Source organism: Protopterus annectens, chromosome 2.part1, assembly GCF_019279795.1.
Source record: "Protopterus annectens isolate FY-2018-M chromosome 2.part1, PAN1.0, whole genome shotgun sequence".
In the NCBI taxonomy this organism is placed as follows: Eukaryota; Metazoa; Chordata; order Ceratodontiformes; family Protopteridae; genus Protopterus; species Protopterus annectens.
The window spans coordinates 1,746,128,101-1,746,141,930 of record NC_056729.1 but is presented as its reverse complement, the minus strand read 5'-3'; the positions used below and the strand labels follow the sequence as shown (position 1 = coordinate 1,746,141,930).

Genomic DNA, 13,830 nt, shown 5'->3' with positions numbered 1-13,830 from the left:
CCATGACAAATACCACATTGTAACCCCCATTTAATTCCTGGACATTACTAATAGAGATAGCAGTAGTAGACAGGCTGCCTGTCCCTAATACAAGCCGATATTTGGTAGCCCTCCCTGCTTTCACTTCATCACATACTTTGTCAATAAGTTCTAAAGGATAGTCTCTCTCCTGAAATAACTTAGTAAGTACCAAACATTCATGTACAAAATCAGAATCATTGGACGTCATCCTTGATGGCGCTAGAATCCGCCACATAATGCAAGCACTCAGGTCTCTCAACAGCAGGTACAAGTACGACTCAGTCATTGTCCACGCTGGTGTCAACGACCTGAGACGTACCTCCTTGGACTACATGAAAAGAGACATTGAGGAGCTCTCTGATTATGTAGCCCAGGCAGGTATGACCCTGACCTTGAGCAGTATCCTACCTTCACCTAGAATGATGCCACAATACAGTGATAAGATGATCAGCTTTAATAATTGGCTTAAATTCTGGTGTCATTCAAAGGGGATCCAATGTCTGTCTGCCTGGGATGACATGCTGGACAAGCCACGCTGCTTGAGGACGGCTTGCACCTGTCACCCTAGGCTTCGGATATTGGCAAAGGCTCTTGCCACCCCATAGTGCCTTTTAGGCAAGGCTCAAATTCTAAACCTACCACCCTAGAACACAAAAAAGGAAACAAACTAAGGGTAATGCTGCTCAATGCCAGAAGTCTCAATCTCAAGATGCACTTCGAGGCCCTTCTCAGTATGGAGAACATCGATGTCTGTGCAGTGACAGAAACCTGGTTCAAGGCTCCTGAGAACAATCCAGCACTATCAGGTTTCACTTCATATCATGCCGGCCCCAAAATCCGGACAACACCAAGAAAGGAGGGGGTGTCCATATTCATAAAGGACACCCACACCTCAAGGTTGGTAACGCCGATGCATCGGAGACCATCCAGGTGCAATTAACCATAGGCAAGACTTCTCTGCAATTTGTAGCATGTTACAGGCCACCCTCTCAAACTCAGGAACCTCACATGGCCTTCCTGAAAACATTGGAGGATAAATGTATCTCCAAACACCATCATACTAGGTGACTTCAACTACCCTAATATAGATTGGGAACACTACTCAAGCCCAAACACTCTAGCCCAAAGGTTCCTGGAGTTCATAAACTCAAATGCCATGGAACAACTAGTCACCATCCCCACAAGAGGAGAAAACATACTTGATCTCATCATCATGAACATGGGATCACAATGTTCAACACCGGAAGTATACCCCTCACTGGTGAGATCAGATCATAAACTAATCTCGCTGGAGGTCCTCATCCCGCCCCACCTGAAATAAAAAGACCACAGTGAAAAACTTCTCAAAAGCCGACTTCACACTTCTAAAAACTAGTGTGGTCTCCTTTAAGGCCCCTGAGCCAGTGGTAAAAATTTCTCAAACCGCTGAATCACTTACAAATGCCTTCTACCAGCACCTACAGGACTGCATGGATCAGGCAATCCCAAACAAAACTAAGACTCTTTGTACCAAAGGCAAGCGTCCAGTCTGGTGGACCCCAGCCATAAACAAGCTCTACAACAAAAGGAGGAAGCTACTACAAGATAGAGCAAAATCCTTGAAAGGTAAGACACCTTTGATCATTATAAGTAAAAAACTAAGAGCTCTCATAAAATCATCCAAGGCAAATTTTGAGAGAAAAATCGCCAAGGACTCAAAAGACAATCATAAGGCCTTCTTTAGCTATGTTAGAAACCTAGGAGGAAACTCCCAGATATGCTCAGAATTAGTTCAAAATGATGTGAAGATTACTGAACCTACACACATTGCCAACATACTGGCTGACAGGTTCAGTGCAAACTTCTCCTCCCCCAAAAGGAGAGATACCTATACCAGAGGATTGTAGCCCCCAAACATCTCCAAGGCCCAGGTGAGAACTGCTCTCCAAGGCAAAAACACAGCATCCATGGGACCGGATGGTGTCCCCGGCTGTGTGCTCCACGAACTCAATGAGGAATTAAACCCGCAGTTAGGACAGCTGTTTAATCTTAGCCTCACCTCAGGATACGTACCCAAGGAGTGGCGGCGACTGTGGTCCCACTTCACAAGGCGGTGCCTCCACCGACCCTGGAAATTACCGTCCCATTAGCTTGACAAGCCTTATCTGCAAAGCCATGGAGAGGATCATAATGGAACTCATAAATAAAGACATAGGGAACTTGCAGACTTTGGATCCAACCCAGTTTGGCTTTGTCAAAGGCAGATCATGCCTTTTAAACTTGGTTGACTTTTTCGAGACAGTCACCAAGGCCATTGATGAGGGAAAGGCAGTCCATACAGCCTACCTTGACCCGGCAAAGGCCTTGACACAATACCCCACTCAGGTATCATCGAAAAACTCATCAGCTTGAATGTAAACCCATACATCACAAGATGGGTTGCAAACTGGCTAAGTGACAGAACCCACAGGGTCAGAGTTGCTGGAGCCATGTCAGACTCAAAGCCTGTCACAAGTGGTGTCCCACAGGGCTCAGTCCTGGGTCCACTCTTGTTCGGCATCTACTTTTCTGAAGTACAAGCAAGCGCAGGAGGGTTATGGCTGACAAAGTTTGCAGATGACTGCAAACTGGGCGCCATAGTCGAAAACACATCTGACACAGATATCCTTCAGAAGGGCCTCACAGAAACGGATAACTGGTGCCAGAGCCATGGCCTAAAGTTAAATGCCAAGAAATGCATAGTCATACCCTTCGGGAAAACAAGGTTACCCTAGCTACCATATAGGTGGCAATCCACTGAGCACAGAAGAAGTCATCAGGGATCTGGGGACCCAGGTTGACAGTAGCCTTCGTTTGATACTCATGTTGCTAAAGTAGTTAGGAAAACCTTCTACATTGCCCACCTGATCATGAAGGGATTCACATCTAGATCAAGGGAGGTCATCGTCCCCTGTACTCATCACTCATTAGACCTATGATTGAGTACAATGCCCCATTCGGAATGTATCTGACCCGACACCTGCAGCAGCTGGAAAGGCCCCAAAGTTCCTCACCAAAAGGATAAAGGGTCTCAAAAATATGTCTTATGCTGCCCGACTGAAAGAACTCCAGCTCTATTCAGTCTCGTACCGCTTGCTCAGAGGTGACCTGTGCCTGACATATAAGGCCATGTCAAACCCAGATTTGATGAATATGCTTCACCTCAAAAAATCTAGATCCCTCAGAACCACAAGGGCGGGAGACTTAAACCTTGACACGGTTATTAATAGAACGTGCTGGAGGGACAGATTCATCACCCAGAGACTCCCTATGCTCTGGAACAAAATCCCGGTACATGTGAGGCAGAGCACCTCGCTGGCCTTGTTCAAGAGGAATCTTGACCAATGGATGGGAGATCGCAGATATACCCCAGGGATTACTTCACTGTCACTGCTTGACAGAGGCACAGCAAAATAATAGGCATAGTTTTATTCAAACTAAAGGGGTGGCGAAAGCCAAATAACTATGGGCTAGGCTTATAAATGCCCTTGGGCAGATAGCCTAGTATGAACCTATGAACCTATATGAAGCTCGGACAAATTGTCCCTTAACAATCCCCCTCTTTTGGAAGTTAGGATGTGAGCTTGTGTATCTAAGGTAACTGTTGGAAAAAGTAGGTTTTCTGAAGATGGTTGATTGAAAGCCCCCCCCCCCCCCCCTTGGACTTTCAAAGTGACATCCAAATAATTCACCTGGTTCTTAGAAATTTGATGTGTAAATTTCAAAAATGCCGTACTGGAACTTATGTAACTAATAAATTCTTCAAGAATGTTCATTGGCCCTATCCAAAAAATACAAATATCATCCAGGAATCTAGAATAGAAAGTCCAATGCTGACTGTATACACTGTTACACCTACCATAAATGTCGATGTTAGAGTGTCTTCACTGCTGCAGCCATGACTGTAGGGTTCTCCCCTGCCAGCAGGCAGCCCTCGGTCGGCCAGAATCCCAAAGTCTGGGTCCGGCGTCGGCTGTTCAACCATGCTCCCTGACGTCAGAGTGCCAGGAGTACAAAGCTGACAGCCGACGCCATCTTCTCCAGTTTTTCTTGCCCCAGATGTCAGGAGTCCCAAAATGAAAAAGGTCCCATAACCTTTGCAAATACACCTCAGAAGAATGGTGAAAAAAGGAAATACACAAAAGTAAAAATAAGAGGGGACAGGAGGGAGGGAAACCCAGACTGCAACAGTGAAGACACTCGAACATCTACATTTATGGGAGGTGTACACAACTGTACTATGTTCATCGTGTTTCACTGTTGCAGTCATGACTGTAGGGTAGAATCCCAAAGCTGAAAGAAAGGGAGGTGGTCATAAAGAAGGAGGGCTAAAAGGCCCTGCAAGACTGCAGAGGCAAAGCCTGCCCTAGACTTAGAGTAAAGAGGCAAATTGTAGTGCTTAGAGAAAGTATGCACTGAACTCCAAGTTGCAGCTTCCAAAATGTCCTTGGTAGGAACTCCCCTGAGGAAGGCTGCAGAAGTGGCAGCAGCTCTGGTGGAATGAGTCCGTATGCTCCCTGGGATTTGCTTTCCATGGTGTGAATAACAAAATCTGATTCCATGAGCAATCCATTTAGAAATGGTCTGTTTAGAAATGGCTTTACCTTGGTAACTTGAAGCATAAGAGACAAACAATTGTTCTGATTTTCTGATGTCCTTGGTTCTGTTCAGGTAAAAACGTAGCTGTCGATGTACATCCAAGGAATGTAAGATCCTTTCCCCTTTATTTTGAGGAGTGGGGAAAAAGGTTGGCAAGTGGATAGTTTGATTTAAAGCCACTTTAGAAACCACCTTAGGCATGAAAGTCGGATTAGTCCTCAAAGATACCCTGTCTTGATGAAAAATAATATAAGGTTCCACCGCCATAAGAGCTTGTAACTCTGAAACTCTCCTGGCAGAGGTTAGTGCCAACAGGATAGCTGTCTTCCAAGATAAAAACTTGATGTCAGCAGAAGCGGCAGGCTCAAAAGGAGGCAAGGTTAGTTTTTCCAAAACATAATTGAGATCCCAAGCAGGAATAGGAGGAGATCTAGGAGGTCGTAAGTTCTTAGTTCCTCTGAGGAACTGTCTCATGAGCTGGTGGGAAAAGATGGGAGGGTCTGTAGTATGAGCAGAAATAGCAGAAGCATGGATCTTAATGGAAGAGAAAGAGAGACCCTTATGTAAGAGATCCGTCAAGTAAAGTAGAATTAAAGTAATGTTAGGAAGAAGAGGATCAGAATCCTGAGCCTGCAACCAGGAACAAAATCTTTTCCATTTTCCTGCATAAGATTTCCTAGTGCTAGGGCATCTGGCTTCTAAAATGACATCCATAACCTGCTTGGGTAGGAAAGAAGAAATCAAAGGCCCTGGATTAACCAGGCCGCCAGGCTGAGAGTTCTGACACGAGAGTGTAGAACCTGACCCTGATGTTGGGACAGAAGGTTCGGAGACTGCGGTAAAATCCAAGTGGGCTCCAGGCATAGGTTTATTAGAGTTGGATACCAAAACTGCCGAGGCCAATTCGGAGCCAACAAGATGATCATCTTGGGTTTGTCCTGTTTTATCTTCAATAAAACTCGTGGAAGAAGAGGTAGAGGCGGAAAGGCATATCCCGAGAGGTTCCTCCAACTGAATGACAGGGCATCCACTTTCCAAGCCTCTCTGTGGAATGTCCTGGTGCAAAAATTCTGTAGCTGATGATTTAGATGGGATGCAAAGAGATCTATGTGAGGACATCCCTATACTGCTGTTATCATCCTGAATATTTTGGTGTCCAGCATCCACTCGTGTGGATCCGAAAGGTTTCTGCACAAACTGTCTGCCAGTAAGTTTTGTTTTCCTGGTAGAAACTGAGCTTGAAGAGCCAGATTGCAAGCTAGAGCTGAGTTCCATAAATCCATGGCTAGTCTGCAAAGGGGGTAGGAATGAGATCCCCCTTGCTTGTTTATGTACCACATAACTGTGGTGTTGTCTGTCTGTATTAGTAGTTGTCCTGGTTGTAAGAGATTCCTGAAGGCCAATAGAGCTTTCTGAACGGCTAACATTTCCTTTAAGTTGATATGCAGGTGCTTCTGATCCTTTGTCCAAAGGCCCTGCAGACAATTGCCCTGAAAATGGGCTCCCCAAGCATAATCCAAGGCGTCCGTGGTTAGAATCTGAGAGGCAGGAGGTACACGGAAGGGCTTCCCTTTGTTTAGAGCACATGCCCTGGAACACCAAAGAAATTCCTTTTGAAGGCAAGGAAGGACAGGAATCAGTATGTCCAAACTGTGGAAATGCTGAGACCATACACTTTTTAGGTACCGCTGTATTTTCCTCATGTGTAGTCTTGCATATGGTACAAGAAGGATGCAGGAGGCCATGTAACCCAAAGCCTGCAGGAATTTCCTTGCAGACAGATGGGTTAGAGTTGCCAAGGCTTTGAAAGTTGATGCCAGCTGTAATTGTTTTTCGGATGTCAGAAATGCCATCTGGGTTGTAGTGTTTAGAAGAGCACCCAGAAGTTATCTGTTGTGATGGTGTCAAATTTGACTTTTTTATGTTTACAGAGAATCCCAGGGATTTGAGGAGGTTTTCTACAAAGTCTAGATGCTGGAGTAAGACATCCTTGCTGTCTGCCTGAATAAGACAATCGTCCAGATAAGGGTAAATTTGAATCCCCTTGAGTCTGTAGTAAGCTACTACTAGAGCCAGGCATTTGGTGAAGACCCTGGGCGCAGTAGACAATCCAAAGGGCAGCGCAGAGAATTGAAAGTGCCTCGATCCGGCCTTGAACCTGAGGTATTTTCTGCGATCCTGCCTGATGGGAATGTGTAAATATGCCTCCTTTAAATCCAAAGTCACCATCCATGCATCTTTGGACAGCATTGGAAGAACCTGCTGTAGAGTAAGCATCTTGAATTTTGGAATCTCTAGAAAGGTGTTCAAGACCAACAGATCCAGAATGGGTCTCCATGAATTTTGCTTTCTTGGGACTAGAAAGAGCCTTGAGTAAAACCCTTTTCCCATCTCTGAAAGAGGTACCAGTTCTATGGCATTCATAGCCAAAAGAGCCTCCACCAGGTTTAAGGCCTCCGTCCATTGATGTTTTGGAAGGTCTGGCCATCCGCTTGGCCTTGGCAAGGTATGAAAATGGAATTTGTAACCTCTTAAAATCACATCCAAAACCCATTTGTCCTGGGTTATTTGAGTCCAATTTTGGTAAAAAAAAGAGAGAGTTTTCCTCGAGAGGGCTTCCAGGCAAGACGTTCCTGTAGCCCAACAGAGAGAGTCATTGAGTTTGTTTCCTTTGAGACTGTGGCCTGTCCTCTCCTCCCCTAGGGGTAGAAGCAGTCCATTGCCTTGGTCTATAAGCAGCTTGTGTTTGAGGCCTCCCTCTGGAGCGTCTATATCTACCCCTTTGAGGCCTGTCTGAAGAGGGAAAGGACCAGTTTTTTGATGGCCAATTTCTGCTAAATCTAGGAGGCTGTACTTGTAAGAAATCTTTCACTGTTTGCATGGATTTCGCCATATCCTCCATCTTTTTAATCACCTCTTCAGCTTTAGATCCAAACAAAACATTAGGCTGAACAGGAGCATCCAATAATTTAGCCTTTACTTGTTCAGGTAAATTTTGTTCCTTTAGCCATGCATGACTCCTAATGACTGTGCCAGAGGCCGCAGCCCTACAAGAAGCCTCCAAGGCATCAAATCCACAGTGTAAACCATGCTTCCCAACCTGTTCAGTGGCATGCAATAAATCATGTAATTCCTTATCCTCTGCACAGGCAGAATTGGAAATAAGCTTTTGCTTTAAGACAGACAATAGAAATTGCTGGTATTTAAACATATGAAACTGACAGTTTAAAGCCCTAATGGACAAAGTAGCAGAAGTGTACACTTTTTTGCCCCATCTTTCTAAGGATAGAGAATCCTTTTCAGTAGGAGTAGGATTTTTGGCAGAAGCGGCCTTAGCTCCCTTAGGACCCTGGGAAATGGTTTCAGGGTCAGCAGAAGGGTTCTTGTATAAGAACTGATGGGAGTCAGGAACCCTGTAATATCTATCAGGTTTCACAGGAGCAGGAGGAAAAGAGTCAGGGGTTAAATTAGCCTCCGAAAAGGCATCATCCACAATATCCAAAATAGGAGGGATAGCCAGGGGTCTATGTTGGGGAAGAAGAAGAAATTCCCTCAGCCTTTTCTTGGATTCCGAATACTCCTGTCCCTCCCAGTGGAAATGTTCCCTCATTTCATGCAAAGTTTCCCCAAAAGAGAAATCCTCAGGGGGAGAAGCTGAAGGAATGGATTCTTCAGCATCAGAATCCTCATAAGGAGGGAAAGAATATTCCTGATCAGAAGAAGAAACTGAGGAAACAGAAGCCTGATCAGAGGAATCATAAGAACTATCCTGCCTTGGCCTTTTGTCAGGAGGGGGAGGAGAACCCCTAATCATAGTAATCAAATCCTCCGCCATCTTGAGTAACTGCTTTTGTGACTTGGGAGCCGGTTCAGAAGAAGCCTGTGTAGAAGTCTTTGATTTTGAAGGAGTCTTTGCCTTTGTCTTTATTAGTAGCTGAGTAGGGCTGAAAACCCCTTCGGAAGCCGGTACCTGCACAGCGGCTCCGGACCCATCCGAAGGAGCGTTGTCCGAAGGTCCTGCAACAGAAATATTCAAAGGCCTGGTTGGCTCCTCGTGAGAGTCTGTGTCGGCCATCTGTTCTGAAATGGCCGACGACAGGGGCTGCAAAAGCGCCTCACTGACGACGGCCGAACCTGAAGCTGGCTCCTCTTGTGCGATATCATCAGATTTGGACCTCGGAGGCCTGTCTTTATCCTTGCGACGTTTATGAACTCCGGTAGCCGGGACCGTATCCGATGACATTTTGTAGTTAAAGCGCCTACCGAAGTAATGAAAAGCAAAATCGTACCCTCACTTAATTGTACGTTGATTAAATCTAGCACAGAACCGACAACTAGCTACGTCGTGGTCAGGGCCCAAGCAAGGAATACAGTAAGAATGAAAATCCTTATGAGGTATTTGCTTCCCACATGAAATACAATTATTAACTTTTTCTGACATCGGAGTGGAGCAAGAAAAAAGTTTCCCCAACGGGGTACTTAGCTTTGAGTGGAGAAAAAAGTTCTTCAGACCGAAGTAAATCAGTGAAATTCGTCAGGAGTCCGCCGACCGGCAAAAAACAAACTGCTATCACCGCACAGCAAGAAAGACTGGAGAAGATGGCATCGGCTGTCAGCTTTATACTCCTGGCGCTCTGACGTCAGGGTGCAGGGTTGAACAGCCGACGCCGGACCCAGACTTTGGGATTTTGTCGACAGAGGGCTGCCTGCCGGCAGGGGAGAACCCTACAGTCATGACTGCAACAGTGAAACATGATGAACATCGTATACATTTTCCCAAACTGATAACACCATGTCAGCAAAAGTGGGGGCACAATTGGCTCCCATAGCCACCCCAGAAATCTGTTGAAAATATTCACCTGAGAAAAACAAAAAGTTATTGTTAAGAACTATTTCCATTAATTCCAGGATCAAAAAGATCTCATTCTCAAAAGCCCCTGTGTTTTTCCTTAGGGCTATCTCTAACCAGGATAAACCTTGGTCATGTGGAATCACAGAGAAGAGATCTACAATATCAATGGTGAGAAAAACCAAATCCGGAGAATATAAGTCTGATGTAATCTTACCCAGAAATTCCCAAGAGTCCTTTAATAGGTGGTTTTCCTTACCCCAAAAGTTTTTTAATTTCATGCCCACAAATTTAGACAAAGGGGATATTTTAGAACCCTGTGCAGCAACTACAGGTCTAAGGGGAGGATTTTGAGTATCTTTGTGCACCTTGGGTATCCCAAATATAGAGGGAACCCTAGGGGTTGTATTCTCAAGATAAGAATACATCCCAAAATCAATGATACCCTGATCAAACAAATCCTTAAGTGCCAAATCTATCTTTTTGTAAGAGACATGAATCTCATTCATAGAAACTGGCCTATATCCAAGTCTGTTGTATAAGATATCATTCATTTTCCCCTCATACACTATTTTGTCCATGAGTACTATCCCCCCGCCTTTATCGGGTTCCATGACCCTTATGTTCGGATTGTGACTAAGTTCAATAAGTAGTTCAATTTCAGGCATTTGTAAATTGAGGCTATGTGTATAAAATTTTTGAACCTGTCTAATTTTCCTTTCCATCCTTGTTTCCAAGTTTTTTAACTGGGGGTGTATGGGGGGGGGGGTTGTATACACTAGGCCTGTGTAAAACAGTGTGATTAGGTTCAAAATCCCGGTTTCCCAACAAGTTTTCTAAATTTAATTTTCGAATAAAAATTTTTAAATCTAAAATAGTTTTAGTAATGTCACAACTTTTCTGAGGAATAAATTTAAAACCTTTGGTAAATAAATCAAAAAAGGTATCCGTAACCTGTAAATCACTATAATTGTAAATACTAAAACCATCTGAGTGAGAAAAGACATGTTGATTCCTAGAAGTTTCAGAAATATGAGGGATCTCACAGGTTACCATCTCTGATTGTTGTTCCTGTTGTACCCCCCCCCCCCCGATATGGATAAGGACCCTGTAAAAAAGAATTGGGCCCTGGATTGTTCCATTGATTTCGTATTCTCTCTGAACGCCTAGGTAAATTTTCATTGTCAACAAAATTTTCAGTGCTTGTTTCAGCTCCTGTTTCATCATAATTCCTGACCTCAGAGGGATTTTCCTGATAAAATGTTGATCCCCCTCCTTGATTAAATTTAACCCGTATGACAGGTGGTGCTGGATACTGTTGCCCTTTCTCATATTCCTGAATATCACGCTGTAATTTCTTGTGTTTTCTACAAGAAATTTCCTCACATTTTTTATCAATATATAATCTAATGTCATAATATTTTTTCTTTTCTAATTCAACATTAAACATTAAATCCTTCACAATAAAATCATTATGTTGTTCAATCTCTTCATGAAGCCTATTAATGTCTTTTTCGTTATTTTTAACTATTGCCTGGACTATTTCCAGCCCACAGTTGTCAAAGGCTTTAATAAGATCCTGATGAAATTCACTGCCAGGAATAACATTGTTAGGATACTTATTTATCCGTAATCCCTTAGGTACTAGGCGCTTCTTGAGACATTCGTTTAGATACATGTTATCAAGATGTAAACATTTGTACCTGTATAGGGCTGTCCTTAGTTCAATAGTCTCATTGTAAGTATGGTGATTGTCCAAGGAAATAGATCCGCTATTGTAGTTGTTAAAGTCCGGTTTAGACTGCAGCCAGTTCCGAAATGTAGATGAAATATCCTCGGTAGTTCCTTTCCTGATAGAACTGTTTTCCAAGCCTGTGTTTGAAGAACGCAAGACGTTCGGCGTCCATTGAAAATCCCCAGAGCTGTCTGAGTCGCCAGGAACAGCACCTTGGGCTGTACCATTGTTGCCAGAAGTAGTAGGTAGATTAGGATGTAAGCCTGTGTTATGAAAAAGTGAGCTTCCTTTGCCGGTTCCAAAGGAAAGAAGTCCTTGACTCAACGGAGTCAAAAGCTCTATAAGCTGGGTTAACTGACCAGCTAACTTACGAAATTCACCCACTTCGGTTCCCAATGGATGTTCCCAAGGTAATGTGGATTTGGTCTCTCCCGAATGAGGCTCCATAAAAAACCAGGAAACAGCACCGGAGACTCTACTGGTAAAAAAACAACGAAACACAAACCAGATAACAGGAGGACCGCAACCACAAAATATTTACTATGTGTTGCTTTAGGTGTAGTGCAGGTGTTAACCTTCTCCTCTTGACTGTCTAGCACAATCTTGGGTGGAGAGAGCTTTACTTCCAGTTTGGCTATGTAAGTGCATCTCTTGCAGGTTGTAGTGTTGGGTGGAAGAGGGAGAGGGTTGTCTGTGTACATGAGGCAATTGCTGCATTTCCCCAGTATGCCCAGATTCACCAGATGGACAGGAGAAATCACCAGAAGCTGACCCTTGGACATGCCTGGTTTAGTGCTTTTTTTTTTTTATATATAAAGTACAAGAGCTATTTTCCCTTACCTTAGCAAGATACTTTGCAATTATAGGCTGTTTAGTGCCTATGATTAATTTCTCCTTATTAACAAGGAGAGTTGAGTGCTTGTATCAGTTTAAGGCTTCCTAGTGCTTTCCAGCAGGTTTTAAAGCAAGTGCTAGTCACAGGGATGCTTAAAGGTAAGATGAAAAAAATGGTTTATCCTAAACACTGCAGTGTGCACTAGAGGAGTTAGATATGAAAGTGGGTAACTTAAAGTTTTACCTGTCTAAAACAAGTTTTAGTAGAGAGTCACTACTTTTAAAACAGCAACATAGATTGAAAGGGGGGTGGCCACTTTTGTATTCTGGTACTAAGGAATATAGTAGGATGGCCAATAAATTTAAATAGTTGAAGGGGAGTGATTTCACAAAATGATAATTTTGTGCTTACTCACACAAGCCAGTAAAAGCAGAGAGGAAATGAGATATATGGTCAAATTAACATAAGGGGCAGGCAACTAGAAAGACAGCGGTGTTTAAGAACACAACAGTAACCGTTTGATTCCATCAGCCACCATTTGCCTACTGTGTTATTTGAGCAAGTCACTTAATGAGACAGTGCGTTAGGGCAATTCGGAATTTGGTCTAGGCTTCTTAATGGTCTCCTGGATTTCATGTCTAGTAAATACCAGTGAAATATAAAAAAAAACTATGAAGAATTCTGTCTCATGTCTAAAATGGGTACACATGTACAGTTTAGATATTAAAATAACCAAACATATTTTCATGTTCCTATTTCATTCACAGATGAAGCATCAATGGGCTGTTCACACCTGAAGATAAACGCACAATGCGATTTCCTAAATGTTTTTTTTTATTGTTAACAGAAGATAAACGCACAATGCGATTTCCTAAATGGTGTTACTTATTTGTTAACAACAGAAGATAAACGCACAATGTGATTTCCTAAATAGTGTTACTTATTGTTAACAACAGAAGATAAACGCACAATGTGATTTCCTAAATGGTGTCACTTATTTGTTAACACCAGAAGATACACGCATAATAAGATTTCCTAAATTTACTTATTTGGTAAAGGTAGAAGTAATTCAGCCTGGACACACTGCTCATTTTAAACCACCACCATTAATACATAAAACAGGAAAGTTTAGACATCTCACCAAAATGTTTCCAAAAGGATGCAGAGTTCTTGGGCTCGGCCCAGAGCAAAAACTGGAATCAGAACCTGGTAAGAAGAAAACAGTACAAAATCAACAAGTCATACTGGGTCTTTCAAAAGAACAAAATTATCAAGCAAAATCAGTCATAATTTTGACCGATTCATAACTGTTCACATTTATGAGTGGGTTATCCAATGCCACTCATGCATGACAGATTACCGTAAATTCTAAGTATGACTGTGTAAGGTACTCACCTTAACAGCTTATCTTAAAGGACAGATCACTGTTAACAGTAAATTATGACATTTGGAATTTATGCAGTTTTTGAATGATCTAGACACTTCTTCCAGTAGTCGCTCTGTTTGGCTTCACATTGTCAGGTATGCTGAAGCAGAAGTGAGATGTTCCCATAATCATGCCACAAGGCTCACTGCTCTTTTTAGCTTTTCTTGCCATAGCAGAAGCTGCTGGTTCCACGGTTTGCTCTGAAGTAAAATAACTGTGGTTTGTGCTTCCTTTGGCAGGCCATTATTTTGACGGAATACTATTTTCAAGTCATCTTTTTTCTCTGTTGGAGTTCACTAGAAATTTGACAAATATAATGTATCCAAGTGCTTTAGTTCACAGCCAGA

At 43.1% G+C, this 13,830-nt stretch overlaps 1 protein-coding gene across 1 annotated transcript in view; it reads right to left on the bottom strand.

The window, feature by feature from the left end:
* Positions 1-13,830, bottom strand: part of INTS11 (integrator complex subunit 11) — a 519,827-nt gene that overhangs the window by 318,059 nt on the left and 187,938 nt on the right. Inside the window, exon 7 of the mRNA XM_044063605.1 lies at positions 13,199-13,263. Coding sequence (XP_043919540.1) covers positions 13,199-13,263 — 65 coding nt within the window. The remainder of the gene's footprint in view (positions 1-13,198; positions 13,264-13,830) is intronic.